Below are 14,147 nucleotides of genomic sequence, written 5' to 3'. Positions count from 1 at the left end.
TAGTCTGAGCCTCATTCATATGCATCTAACATTGACATTATTGGTATGCTTTAAACCTCCAAAAAACAGATCTTGAACATTGTTTAATATCATCTAGGTCTTCTAATATCTTTGCTGTTCTATTTCCCCCTATGTACAGATAGGAAGGTAGATATTATTAATGAGTTCAAGGTCTGATCAATGAGTTCGAGTTCAACTGTCATGGAGCCCTGGTTTTAGCTTGGGAACTGCAGATCTGACATAATTTTTCATTGTATTCTAGATCTGAGCCCCTCCCAGCAGACGAGCACACATTACCAAGTTAAATAGATGGGGAGGATTTTCGATTGTGTGTAAATGTGGTCTATGCAGGGTGAACAAACATAGCTTAGCAAGCACCAGTCACAGACAAGGTGACCCAGAGGCTTGTGGAACATTAATGGTCATTAATGGAACAGTTTAGAGACTGCAGGCCACACCTTCCACTCTCATCTATTATGGCTTGAGGATTTAGAACAGAAGAGGGACAGGAACACACAGGATCAGGGCGACCCCTGCACTACGGGATCAGGGCAACCCCTGCACTACGGGATCAGGGCGACCCCTGCACTACGGGATCAGGGCAACCCCTGCACTACGGGATCAGAGCGACCCCTGCACTACGGGATCAGAGCAACCCCTGCACTACGGGATCAGAGCAACCCCTGCACTATGGGATCAGAGCGACCCCTGCACTGTGGGATCAGGGCGACCCCTGCACTGCGGGATCAGGGCGACCCCTGCACTGCGGGATCAGGGCGACCCCTGCACTGTGCTAGTACACTGGACCTTTCACAGAAGAACTGAGTGATTGGTAGAATGAGGAAGCAGACAGAAAAGTGCAGTTAGATGGAAATTAGATGGGAGATTTGGCTCTTTTGCTCCACATTTGAGGATTTCCACTGAAGTGCAAAATGAATCAGAGAACTGACAGGTCTTGCACCTTTGACTGAGCAAAGCTGAGCAAACGAAACCAGGCCCACCTCTGGCCGCACTGACAGCGCAGCATTGAAGGCCTCTACAGCCTTGTTGAACTCGGAGCTGAGGTTGTACATTACGCCCAAGCCAGTCTGCAGGTCTGGGTCGATCCGGTCCGGATTCTGCAGGGCTGCTTCCACGTATAGCTCCTTCACTTCAGGCAGCAGAGAGCTTTGATGGCACAGAATAAGGGCATGGAGTTGTGGACGGGATGAGAGAGAGCCTGGTTCGACGTTAGCATCTAACAGAGCTACTGGCCTTTAAACAGCCCCTGTGCCCCTTTGCCTTTCCTCCCTTAGTTGAAAGGAAGAGTGGGCGATGGTCTGTTTAATAAAGTTTTTAAACAACTTCATACTCTCTTCAGTATAAGCTACTCAGTAATAATGAACTGTGCTAGGATGTCTGATCATTAAAAGAAAGCCCGCAGATCTGAGCCTGCTAGGGATCACTCTCGTTTTGGAGTCCTACCATGCATCGAGTGAGGCATGGGACAGGTGACGGTGGCTTGGGGAGTTTTTTAGGTGAGCACGGCTCTTCAGGAGATGCTTGTACTTCTGGTTATGCTTCAGCCAGCCCAGCAATGCCTCACAAGCTTCTTGTTTCATGCCTGTGTTTGTCATGCTCACAGCCAAGGCCATCAGGGCCTGCAGGTTGTTGGGGTGGAGCTCCAGACACCTGTGCATGCACATAGAAAGGTACACACACGCATGCGCGCACACACACACACACACACACACACACACACACACACACACACACACACACACACACACACACACACACACACACACACACACACACACACACACACACATACACACACACACAGAGATTGCTGGACTGTATCAAACGCACTGCAGCTTTGATGGACACTAATTAGCTCACAGCCACCATAATGAGAGACAGATGCCTCCTGATTAGCTCTGTTTTCAATTTAGGATGACTACCTGTGCCATCTCGAGGGACTCTTAAGATATACAGAGTCACATGAAGTTAACATCAAAAACTTGTGCTTCATATATGTTTCCATATAGGTGTACAATGAAGAAACGTTTTCAGCACAAAATAAAGATGTCGAAGAGCACAATTTTTAAAATATGACAAAAATGGCAAAAAAAAAAATGGATTTAAAAAAGGTGAAAATGTTTTTTGATGATAAAACATTCACAGAGAGTCTATCAGCTCTGTTACAAAACTACAAATTATGTGATGTAGGCATCCTTTTAATTCAGAAAGCTGTGATGGTGTGCAGTGGGTTTGAGGGTACCACTGGTAATTAACACAAGCAGATTGGGGTTTTCACCCTTGGTTGCTCCCAGGAACCATGTGCGAGATTATGGCCTCCATGTCTGCTATGAATGTAATCTAATGAGTGGCCTTATGGAATGCAATTTTAATTGGGTGAGCGGTTTATTATGCACTCCTGAACCACTGACAAGAGAGGACAGAACAGAAAAATCTCTTCCTGTCTCTTCACAGATATTACCACTGGAAAAACTATACTGCTATACTGTAACATTCCTTTGGTTCTTGTCTGTGAATTTTACTTAGCTATACAGGCAGGCTTATTAAAGCAGAAAGGTTTTTTTGTGTAATTTAAAACCCACTGAAATATTTATATAAATTTTTTTCTAATGTGACACTTTTTTATCACATGAAATGAAGGTGGTACAAGATATGCTATAACCTGTGGTGTTTTCACATATGAATATGTCCTGCTGTTCTGAAGAACAGATTAAGAACAAAAGCTGCACGCCAAGCCTTATCCAGACACCCTTGGAATGACAGAAATGCGCATGAAGTTTTTGAGATGCCATTAAGTGCCCTCAGATTTTTTGTGGGAGTACTGCCTAGATGTTTGATGTATATTAATTAAGCAATGCGTCCAATGTCAAACTGTGCACCTCAAACTCAGGTTCAAAGAGTCACACCTTTGAATTCCTTACTCTTTGAATCGTCAGGGCAGTGGGTACTTTACTTTTTCCTTGCTTTTTATTACCTTTTAATCACAGTAAAGACATTTTCCAGAATAAGAGGTGACGTGTGTATAATGACATTTTCAAAAGTAAGAGCATGAAGCATTATAATCAGCACAAATTTCAAATTTGGTATGCAATTTGATTCCTGGGTGAGGAGTAAAATATAAAACAAACAGCAACGAGAGACTTTCTAGCCAATATTTCAAGTTTTTGTCTAGTTTTTTTTTATAACATACAATAACATACAATTAAATTACAGATCAACATTCTCCAGGGAGTTGTGTAATGGCACTACCTTACCTCTGGAGGGAGACAATCGCTGCCTGCTCATTCTCATTCTCTGCCTGTGTGGTCCCTAACACTTGCCAAGCCTGAAAAGACAATGGACATTGAAGACTGAACAGTATGGTTATCACCTTGACTCCAGTAAGGTGGTTGTATTGTTCAGGAGCCAGATGAGCTATTCAGGGGAAAATGAGTCATTCCAGCCAAAGCTAAAGCAGCTTGCGACAAGTAACATGAATGTGGCTGTACCTGCTCGACAGAAAGAACAACTGGTAGACAATTGCTTAGGTTAGTCCTGTGTTGGACAGTAAAAATATTACCAATACCCAAGCATTTTGTGGGTAGAAATACTAGCTCTGTCTAAGAGTACACAAGATTCTCAAACACTGAGGAGAAGGAGCACTGTTCAGATTCCCTACTCTGTGCTCGTGGACATCATTTTCTTGTTTTTCTTGTTTAATCAGTATGACTTTGTAGACCCAATAGCTCTGATATTTTATACTTTTCAAATCGTTTAGCGTCAGCCCCTTCTCATGTGTGTGTGGTAGTTTTCAGTGGGGGAAATGTGTTCTTTCCTCGGTGTGGCTGCTGTAGAATGAGTTGCGTGGCTTCCTGGAGCCACACCGACATCGTCCTGTCATCTGTTTACACCACATGGACTCAGGACTTTGTTTCGTGGGAATGTCTGCTTACTTCCGAGTCCTGAGGGTCCTGCAAGATGGCCGCTTCTAGGAGCAGGACAGCGTTGGGCAGGTCTCCCTCTCTGGCCTTCCGCAATCCTTCTTCAAATGCGTTTGGCCAGTCTTTATATGGATTGTCAGTGTGGAAGTAATATCCCTGCAGCAAAAAATGCTCAAGGCATTATTATTTGATATGTCAAGATCAATAGAAAAAGCTTTTAAATAAATTAATAAATGCCTCAAAGCATCTTAATACAATAGCAATGGCTGTAATGTGTGTGCTTATGCATGTGTGTGTGTGTGTGTTTTTTCTTGTCTGAATGTGCAGCACCTTTTCCAAGGGTGACACAGTGGGGGGAAGCTGCGTCTCTTCGTTTTCTGACAGCCAGTTCCTCCGAGCCAGTTCTTCCCACTCAGCCTCCATCTTATCCCAGAACTCTGTGTCAGACTGCAAAACATTCATGCCAAAAAGTTGAGCTATGTGTGTTTGAGGGGGGGGGGGGGGGGTTGCTGGTGACGGTGAAAGAAGACAAGGTGAGTATCACTCAGCAGTGTGTAGTGGGCTTCTCTTCTACATCTCCAAGTGTGAGTTCAGGGTGACTTCTGCAGTTTCTTTGTGGGTGTTTGCTGGACGCTAAAAACTAGATCAACACAAATCTGAGATCCTGGCGCTTTCGAGTTCTAAATTGTGGCACATGAACACTGAAGGAGAGAAGGGATGCTCGTGCAGTCATGCTGTCCAGCCACATGATGACTCAGCTGCTGAAGTCATAACTTCAAATTCAACAGAAGGTTTTTATGCTCTGAACATTAACTATAAGCGACAGGATGCATTTTTCTATTTTAGAACCACAGTACTTTTTGTTGACACTAGCATGATTTTGCAAACATTTCACTGCCATGTATGCATAAGGGCGTATATTTTTAAGAGCACATTTTACTGACTCATCTTGTTGGAGGGTTTGTAGAGGTACTTCAGCACCGCTTTGTTATTAAAGTGTCTTCTGTCTTTGTTTGTTTTTTAACTGTACTGTATAGGCACAACAAGGATACCTCTGAAATTGTTAGACACAGGCAGCCATGGGTGGCTGAAGCCCTGAATGTCTTGTGCTCTCAAAGTTCTAACGCTGCCTATTTAAGTAATTAAAAAGTCCTTCATGAACACAAAAGCATCTAGCATATAAACATGCTGTGGATGGGTTTCCCTTGGACTGGGAATGAGGCGTACGGCTCTATGTCATGGTGTCTTTCTAAGACCGCTGAGTCATTTTTGAGCTATAACAAATTTGATGATGTGTTATTTTGTTCAGCACTGTCCCTTGTGCCATGAAGATAATTATGTCTCCACACTGTGATGGGCACGGCTTTGCTAAGTGTCCATTTGCTATAATTGGAAGACCCCTTGTCAACTCAGCACACTGGAGGTCCAAGCAGCCAAAGGTCAGAGTTGAAAGCTCATTATCTTCCCTGTGGTGAAAATGCATCTCTTTCAGGACACTGTAATAGGAGGTTAAGAGCTTCTTCAGCAGTGCATCACGTTTGAGCTTGAGACAGAATGAACATGCTGCTCTGTCTTCAAATCTGGCTCCGCTGCAAAAACGTGACGTCCGGAACAGTGAATCTAAGTTCTTTTTTTGTTTTTACTTCTCAGCAGTTGTATTTTTCCTGGACTCTAGCAGTCTTGTTTTTTCTTTTCTTGTAAGAACATTCCCATCACTCAAGAACACCCAGAAAACAGTTCTTACAATAACAGACGGAGACCCTCCAGGAGTCTGTGTGGGGTCAGTGTGAAGAAGAAAAACTGAAGACCTGCTTCATATGTCAGAGAGATATCATTTTAGATGAGTGCTTTCTCCAACGGTCTAGTAAGTATTCAGATAAGGACCAGAGAGATACAGCTTTATATGAGCAGTAAAGTCTGATATGCTGTCAGGGACTCAGCTGCCCGTGACAGAGGGCTTAACTGGGGTGCTGGGTGATCCAGAGTGGATGAGAGCTTATTCTCCGCCCTCTCTCGCCATGTGACGAATGATCAAGGCAATGAGGGTCCACTGGGAGGGAAGAGACTCCCTTCCAATTAGTCACTCTGTTTCTGACACAAGCTGCACTACAGATCACAAGTTCCTTTCTACTGAAACGTGGCACAAGCCCAGGCCTAATTCTGAGACCTGCAGGCACAGTTTCCTGGTAGACCTATTAGAGCCAAAAAAGCACATTACCAGTAGAAATCAGTGTGATCTTTATGTACCTCGGGGTATTAGGAATGTATGCAGTAGGTTATATGGCTGGCAAATGTTTTTCTTTGACATTGTAGAGTGGAATGGCTGCTTCAAATGTGGGTACATGAGCCAAGAGAAAATTAATCTAGATCACTAGAATTTAGAGTCTGACAGGTTAAAAGCACATTCACTATAGCCACCATAAAGTGTGCTACCAATTAAACTCCTTTAACGGTTGACAGTCTTATATTCATTATTAAGGATAAACCTATTAAAAGCAATGACAGATTTATGAGTTTCACAAAAGATAAATTAATTTACCGCATAGGTCAGTGTTGTTTTCTTCAGGACATATGTTTATCTTACAATAAGACCAAAAGTGACCAAGGGTCAGTTCAAGATTGAAATTACAAAAGGTTATGAGATTCAACAAGAGGCAGACAGAAGTAAGTATGATAATCAGTGATTATCATTATTAGTATTACACTGATCTTTGACCATGACAACTTCATAATTACAGAACAAACCAAAGTGGATCAAGATATTCTGTGAGATGTAGCCAGAGCTGAATCCTTATAGTTTAAAGCCCACGTTTTTCTGTGATATGCCAAAGCATGTCCTTCCCTGCTCTCAAGGGCGCAAGCTTCCCACTAACGTCTTGTTAATGTCTCTTTGTGGATCCTGAAAGCGGTGTATTTTAAAGCAGCACATACAACTGTATTAAGGAATCACAATTTACCTGAGTTTACTTCGTTAATTTGTCTGAGTTAATCATCATTATGAGAAAACAAATCAGTATCTATCTTTTCTGTGGAATACAGCATCGTCTAATACATTAGAGCCAGATAGCTCAGTCTCAAAGGCAAATAAATTATAATTTTGTGACAAAAATAATTAACGAGACCTGCAATTCAATTTTATAAAATTTACTCCCTTTTTCCAGCAGTGTCTCCAGACAAAATGCTAGAATGCAAAAAAAATCTGTTTCATCTGTATTAAGGTAAACAGATGAGGTAAAATGTTTCTTTGCAGTAGCAAAATGAACATGATTTTCATTTCATTGGTTTCTAGATGACTTCTCATCTAGGAAAAAATAAATTGACGAACTGCCACACACTTAGAGGTGGAAGGAGCCCTGCTGTAAAAAAGCAATGCGTGTCATTTCCTGTCAGCTAAAATCATGCTCAACAGAGGGAGAGCAATTTTAGCGATAGACAAACGTGGTGCAGCCGAATGTCCTCGCATTTCTTTTCATTTCTTGTATATTCCAATCAACTCAGTGGTCAGATCACTATTGACTTTCTCGTGGATTTTCTAATAATGCTGCTGCACACTAGCAGAAGTGTCCAACTCTGGGTCAACCTGCTTTTCACTCCAGCTGCACCTCCTGATCCAAACGAGAGCGGCACCTTCATTTGCACATCGCCTCTCGTACGTCCCAAGATGGTCGGCCTTGCCTTGTGATCTATTTTTCAGGGTGCACCCAAATTAAGTGTGAAAAGAACAGTTCAGACGTTCGCCCACTCTCACAGGTCACTACAGTTTCATAATCCCTCAGAAACGACGAGCAGGAAAAGCCCCTCGGCCACACCTTCTACACGTCTCTCATGTACAGGCCAGCCTGGAGCTCCACACAGTTCCCCCTCAGCCTCAAGCTATTTCTCAGTTTCCGACAGCCCACAATTAGACAAATTAAATGGATTGGAAAACTAGCCTGCATGCCTCGGAAACTAACCTTCTAGACAAATGTGGTCTGTACCAGGATCTTAATTAAAACAAATGTATGCAGATATGAGGCTATATAGAATAGATGGGCTAGGCCAAAAAGGTATCTTAAGGTGGTATCTCTAAGGGGCTCACTGTACAGGAAGGAATAATCAATCCACTCTCCATTTGACGCCTTCTGTCCCTGGGTAATATTCCTTATAGCAAAGTCGGCACCTCGGAGGCATCTACTGATGGGAGGCTGTAAGGGGGAACATGACATCACCAGCTACTGGGCAGGGATTCCAGAGATACTACGAGAAAGCTGGTGGGAATATTCTCTTAATAGCAGTCCTCTCACTTTTGCACCCCTGCCTATGTCTCCTTTATTATTCATTTGCTTTCACAAATCATCCATGTTTGTTCCCCTCCAGTACGCTGTGACGGCAAGACGTGTAACACAATACCAGATGGCTCTCTTACAATGACCAGAGCACCACAAACTCCAAGCAAGGCAAGCATCCAAAGACTCTGATGTGGTAATAAACAAGAGTCCTAGTCTGGTGGTTTGAAGTTCATATTCCCTGCTGTTGTCTATTTACAGGACGTTAAAAATAAATTGAGATGTAATTTAGCAGGCACTGCAAGGTTGTTCATTGATCATTTTCAGTTATCTCTAAAAATGAATTTTATAGTTTGTGACACTGGGAAATTATTTGTGCATGTTTTCCCACAAAGCTACAAGCGTTTTTTTCATTATCGGATATGAAACAGTGCACGGCTGTGATGATCACTGAAGCTCAGCAGCTAGTGTTTAGTGGAAAGATCTCTCCGTGAACGAGCTCTTATCTGATTACTGTCACTACTATACCCACTGCCATCTGATCCCGCCTGTCTAGAGCAGATATTACTCACATATTTTCCCTCCCCTTTGTGCAATGGAAAACTATATATTATAGTTTGATTAGATTTCTCCATGAACATATTTCCTCACTTATATCAATCAGCCTGGTGCTAATTATCATGACATTTTCTCCATGTGATAAGATGGTGTTAGAACTGAAGCACTGGGGGTTGTTATCACTGAAAGGAAAATTAGCCTTTGGTACAGGAAATACTAGAAGTGATATTGTTTAATATGTGTAAGAACCACATGGAAGATGCTGGCAGACAGCCTGTCTGTGGAGCGGTGGAGGTCAGGAGGTCAGGGGTGGTCACTTACTTCTACAGCGGCTTTGGCCCTCTCATACTCCTCTTCCAGCGACTGGTTTCTAGACAGAAGCATGCTGCCCCACCTTTTGTCTCTGACTTGACCCTGTCAAACACAGGCACAGATATAACAGGAGTCAGGGAGAGAGAGAGAGAGAGAGAGAGAGAGAGAGAGAGAGAGAGAGAGAGAGAGAGAGAGAGAGAGAGAGAGAGGGAGAGAGAGAAAGAGAGAGAGAGAAAGAGAGAGAGAGGGGGGGGAAGAGATGGAGAGGATGAGAGAGGGAGAGAGAGAGGGAGAGGGAGAGAAAGAGAGAGAGGGAGAGAGAGAGGTGGGAGTGAGAAAGGGTGGTGGAGAGACAGGAAAGAGAGAGAGAAAGAGCTGAGAGAGCTGAGAGAGAGAGCTAGAGAGAAATAGAGAGAGTGAGAGTATATCTCCCACACTTGTAAGCTCAGATACCAGCTGCAAAGGGAATGTGCTAGCAGCAGCTGCTTGTACTCCAATCCTTTCTGCTGCCCTCTCCCAAACCCCCACAGCCATTTGTGCTCCTAACGACCCTGCAACTGACATGCCACACTCAGCAAATGGCCCTTCCTTGCATTTCCCTCCATGCACATATCTGAATATCGCAGACATTTGGTCACAGCATTAATTTGAATGTGAAAAGAAAAAAGCCAGACTCTTCAGGAGAGGATACAGGCAGGCATGCTACATACGTGGCAAAGCGGCTGATTTCATGAAATAAGAGGAGAAATATCACAATGTCAATAACCAACTCTAGTCACAACCTGTTTCACCGAGTTCATCTTCATCTGTGCTCGTGTTTATAATAATATATTATAAACTTTATAAAAAGATCTATCTCTCTAATATAACCTATTTTAGCAAATTTGTTTATTTGTCAGAGTATAGACAATACTGCAGAAATATGGCATTTCTTTTAGTATTGGTTGCTTTGTGCTTGAATTAGTTGTCTTTCTAATAGTACTCAGTTTTGCTGAGAAGGTAGTTTCATAATTCCACCATGAACTTTCTAAATGTTAAATCAGAATGATTGCCTGTCAAAGACAGCTAGAACAATGGCTAATACTCATGGCTAATACTGAATAAAGCGCACCTGTTATACACTGGATATTCATATATTGCCAGGATTACCCCATTAAATGGATTTCACACAGGAAGCTACACTGGAGGTCTGAGAACCATCCGTCTTGCTTCAGTGCTCTGTAACCCTAGCCAGGGCTCTTCCTAATGAGCTTTGTGAAAAACTAATCCAGACGAACAATTATCCTCAACACTGCAGTTTCCATTTCTGTGGTCACCCATTGTCAAGAGCCCAGCTGTGCAATATTTTAATTGAAGTGGGCTACTGTGCAAATACACAACCAGCAACAGACACTGTAAAATCACATGTGGATGTTTGGTGATGTATTTGACTGGCAGGTGATATATTTTGCACATGGTATATTTGACTGAAGTAGTCATTTGGTGAAATTCACAGTGTATACTTGTTACTGTTAATAATATGATGAGAAACAAGAGACACTGGTCACCCTGCCATTCTTTAGCACAGTGCTGAAACTTTGCCATGTATTTTGATCACTGGAGTAGATACTTCACACAGTAATAAGCACAGAGAGAAGTTTATAAATAATTGATCAGCAATCACTCTAATAACTGAAGATACTGTAGCAGCAGGTCTACTGCATGTCCCTGCATGCTCTGTCAAGCCCAGAAGCATAAAGTGTTTGTACCCTCCATCACCACAGCACAAAACAACCCCAAACACGTTTGAGTTTAGTGGATGGGTTTTGTGGTGATGCTGCTGGCGAGGTGCAAATGCGTGCACCATTTAGCATGTCATATAAGAAAACAAGCTGAGAATGGCTTACATGTCTTCCACTAACATACTGCTTGCTGAGCTAAAATGAAAAAAGGGGTTAGGAAAGAAAGTAGAACAGGTAGTTACACATGTTTACAGAACAAGGTGACATTTAAAACACAAAAAGAGGTTGGATGATGAACACGTTGAATTTTGTTTGCTTGTTTTCACACATTTTCAGAACACAAATATACTGGTGCAGAAGGGAACCAGACAGAAACACGAGTAACCTTCAGATAAAGAGCTTTTCATAATTTCTTTTTCTTTTTTTTGTTTTTGTAACTTGTTTTTGTAGCAAAAATATATAGTTACAGATAAAATTTGGGTTAGGTTTAAGGTTAAAAGTTCTTTTTTGACTTCTTAACACAAAAGAATTTACAAACTGCTTCAAACCGCTTCATTAATTTCAAATGTAGGTACTCTTAAGGACATTTGCCCTTCTACGTCTCACTGCCCTCTTCAGACGACCATTGGTTCAAATTAATATTAAACATATTAATGTACATATTAAACATTAATATTGTTAATGTTAAAAACAAGCAAACAAAGCACAATCAGTTACTCAAACTGTCCAACAAGATGGAGGTTACTCAGTGATGTATTATTATTTTTTTAAATATATTATTTTTACGTGTCTTTACTAGAAGTATTTATTTACTTAAATATTCTAAGATATCATAGGTTAGATATCATAGATTATGATGCTTCGCATGGATTTTTTTAGATATTATGTTATTTTTCTTTTCTAAGGTCCCAATAAGCATTGTGAAAATTTGTGAAAGTATGTGAAAGTAAAATTACTTGTGTTACATAGCAAAATACATAAAAACATGCATGTACAAAACATACATGTACAAAAAGGGGTTCAAAAACTAACATCTGAAAAGTACAGCACAGAAAAAGTGCAAACATTGTGAGGGTGAAGAGCAACACTGACCAGGTAATGAGCAACACGATTACATGCTTGTTGTGGCTGCTAATAGAAGTGTTGCTGTTCTTGGTGACTAGAGTGGACATTCTCAGCTCGGCCTTAGCTAGTGACTTGATCACCCTCTGACGCATCTCTCACAGAGAACACGGCAGTGTGAGGGTCTCCCCTGTGCCTTCACAGCATGTCTGTTTAGCATAGCTCGCTGGCTAGCTACCATGCAGGGTAATGACATTTTGCCAGCCACGCTCTACAAAGTGCTTGCTATTTGCTGATGTGGCTAAGAGTTAAAAAGGGGGAACACTTTGTACAAAGTGGACTGAAATTTATAATTGTATTTCTTCTTCTCGGGAGCTGCGTCATCCATTTTCAGTAGCACACTGAGCAGAGCAAGGAGGGTGTGCTCAGTGCAGTCACGGGTGACACAAGTCAGACTGGGTTGTATATGCTTGCTCACCCCTGCCTCCGGATCGGGTTGCCAGGCACCACATATCCCTCACAGAAACTGATAAACATCCTTTTGATTTGCATTACTATGAAATCGGGAGATTAATGAGATAAATTATCGGGGTCATAGCAGGAAAAGGGATTAAAAATAGGATGAGTGTTGGCAGGACATGTAAATAGATACGTATATGATTGTATGTATATGTATTTTTGTCAACAACTAATACAGCTTTTTTGCTTTTCTACAATTTCCCTTTATAAACAAAATCAGATTTTTCTTTGGACATGTATGTGCTATGGGAACTGGTCATTTATTCCATACTCAGTACCCTTGAGTTCTTGACCTTAAGTTACGTTTTGTGATAAAGGGCCTGGGTTTCATGCATGTTGTATTATAATATTCATTTTGTATTATAATAAATGTTTTTATTTTACTTTTACATGGATTTTCCTTAATTCCCCATCTCTGTTCAGTGAATGCAAAACAAACAACACATGAAGTGAAGAAATATTATGATAATGTGGAATAATAAATATTTATAATATGTAAAACATAAGTTGGCTTACTTGAGTGGCATAGGATGTTTCGACTTCCCTCTTATAATTTACTTCCAACGAGGTCTTCATGTCACTGTCAGGCTGAGTTTTACTGTCAATGGACCTATAGGTTTATCGTGACGGACAAATGCAAAGAGACGATGTTTATATTTGTTGACTGCTGTAGAAATAATACAGGTTCATCATGTGCAAACATTTCAACAATCTCTTATTTTAGGTCTTAAAGCAAAGAAAAGGTCTCACCACATGAAGTCTCCAGAGGTTTTTGAGGAGCGTCTCTTGTCTTGTTTCCATTTCCTGTTTCCTGTTCTGTCTGGATGCAGGTTGAGCTCCTCCCATTTCTCCAGTGAAGAAGGAACTGTTGCAGCCAACAAGCAGAGAGAATGTCGAGACACAGTGGGATGGGAGCATATACATTTCAAGCATGTGTTGAATAGTCTTCTGACGAAATGTGATAAATGCTGTCTATTCTCCTGGTAGGTCTGGATACCTGATTCCAGAGAATCCTTCACAGGGGTGTGAGAACGGGAGGTGTTGTGTTCGACGTCCACCTGGATCAGCTCCGTTTCGTCTCGTTTCTTTCTGTGAGGTGTGCTCCTCATGGACACGGGGCTCCTTCGGTCTCTGCCATTTCGTTTCTCTCCTGGCTCAGTCAGGTCCAGCAGGTCCAGAGAGGAGGACAGCACTGAGGAAGGGAGATGGGAATATAATAAAGGGTCTTCAGAAGTTCTGAATCACCTCATTCGTTTGCAAATGTTGCTGTTTATTCACGTCTATTATTTGCCAGTGTCGAGGTACCCAGATATTGACTACCCTCAGAATTGGCCACTTGGGAGAGCAAAACTAGATTTAAACTGAGAAACAATTAGGTTGTATGTGTATATACAAAGACAGTGTACAGGACTTATCATTTCAGAATTGTAAATCAAATGTGCATTTTGCCATGACAAGCTTTCTGTTAAAAAAAAAGTCTTTGTAAATTCAGCTTGAAGTTTGCTGGATGTTTGCACCCATGCGACAATTGACAGGAAGGAACAGGAATCCTTTCTGATCTTCCCTGTGTTCCTCTGACCACTCACCTCTGTGAGTGGCCTCTGTCATCAAAACACAGCAGGTGCATCTGGCATCCAAGGGCTATGAAATTTCATTATTTTTGATTTTGCTTGTTTCTCTGCAGTAGAACAGTAAGGGCTTTGAAACACACATACGCAATCACTACTGTGCCTATTAAAATGGACCCAAATGCAGTATCAAATAGAAAA

At 41.7% G+C, this 14,147-nt stretch overlaps 1 protein-coding gene across 4 annotated transcripts in view; it reads right to left on the bottom strand.

The window, feature by feature from the left end:
- pex5la (peroxisomal biogenesis factor 5-like a) overlaps window positions 1-14,147 on the bottom strand; it is a 61,119-nt gene that overhangs the window by 2,905 nt on the left and 44,067 nt on the right. For 3 of the 4 annotated variants that reach the window (XM_077015041.1, XM_077015044.1, XM_077015043.1), the window contains 10 exons: window positions 13,376-13,570; window positions 13,129-13,243; window positions 12,895-12,988; window positions 10,963-10,992; window positions 9,086-9,178; window positions 4,272-4,388; window positions 3,954-4,097; window positions 3,276-3,346; window positions 1,465-1,671; window positions 1,002-1,167 (listed from right to left, as the gene is read on the bottom strand). In XM_077015041.1, coding sequence (XP_076871156.1) covers window positions 1,002-1,167; window positions 1,465-1,671; window positions 3,276-3,346; window positions 3,954-4,097; window positions 4,272-4,388; window positions 9,086-9,178; window positions 10,963-10,992; window positions 12,895-12,988; window positions 13,129-13,243; window positions 13,376-13,570 — 1,232 coding nt within the window. The remainder of the gene's footprint in view (window positions 1-1,001; window positions 1,168-1,464; window positions 1,672-3,275; window positions 3,347-3,953; window positions 4,098-4,271; window positions 4,389-9,085; window positions 9,179-10,962; window positions 10,993-12,894; window positions 12,989-13,128; window positions 13,244-13,375; window positions 13,571-14,147) is intronic. The other variant, XM_077015042.1, reaches the window with a different exon arrangement.

This window comes from Brachyhypopomus gauderio, chromosome 8, assembly GCF_052324685.1.
Source record: "Brachyhypopomus gauderio isolate BG-103 chromosome 8, BGAUD_0.2, whole genome shotgun sequence".
NCBI classification, from domain to species: Eukaryota; Metazoa; Chordata; class Actinopteri; order Gymnotiformes; family Hypopomidae; genus Brachyhypopomus; species Brachyhypopomus gauderio.
The sequence above is the reverse complement of the archived record's forward strand: the minus strand, read 5'-3'. Positions and strand labels throughout refer to the sequence as shown.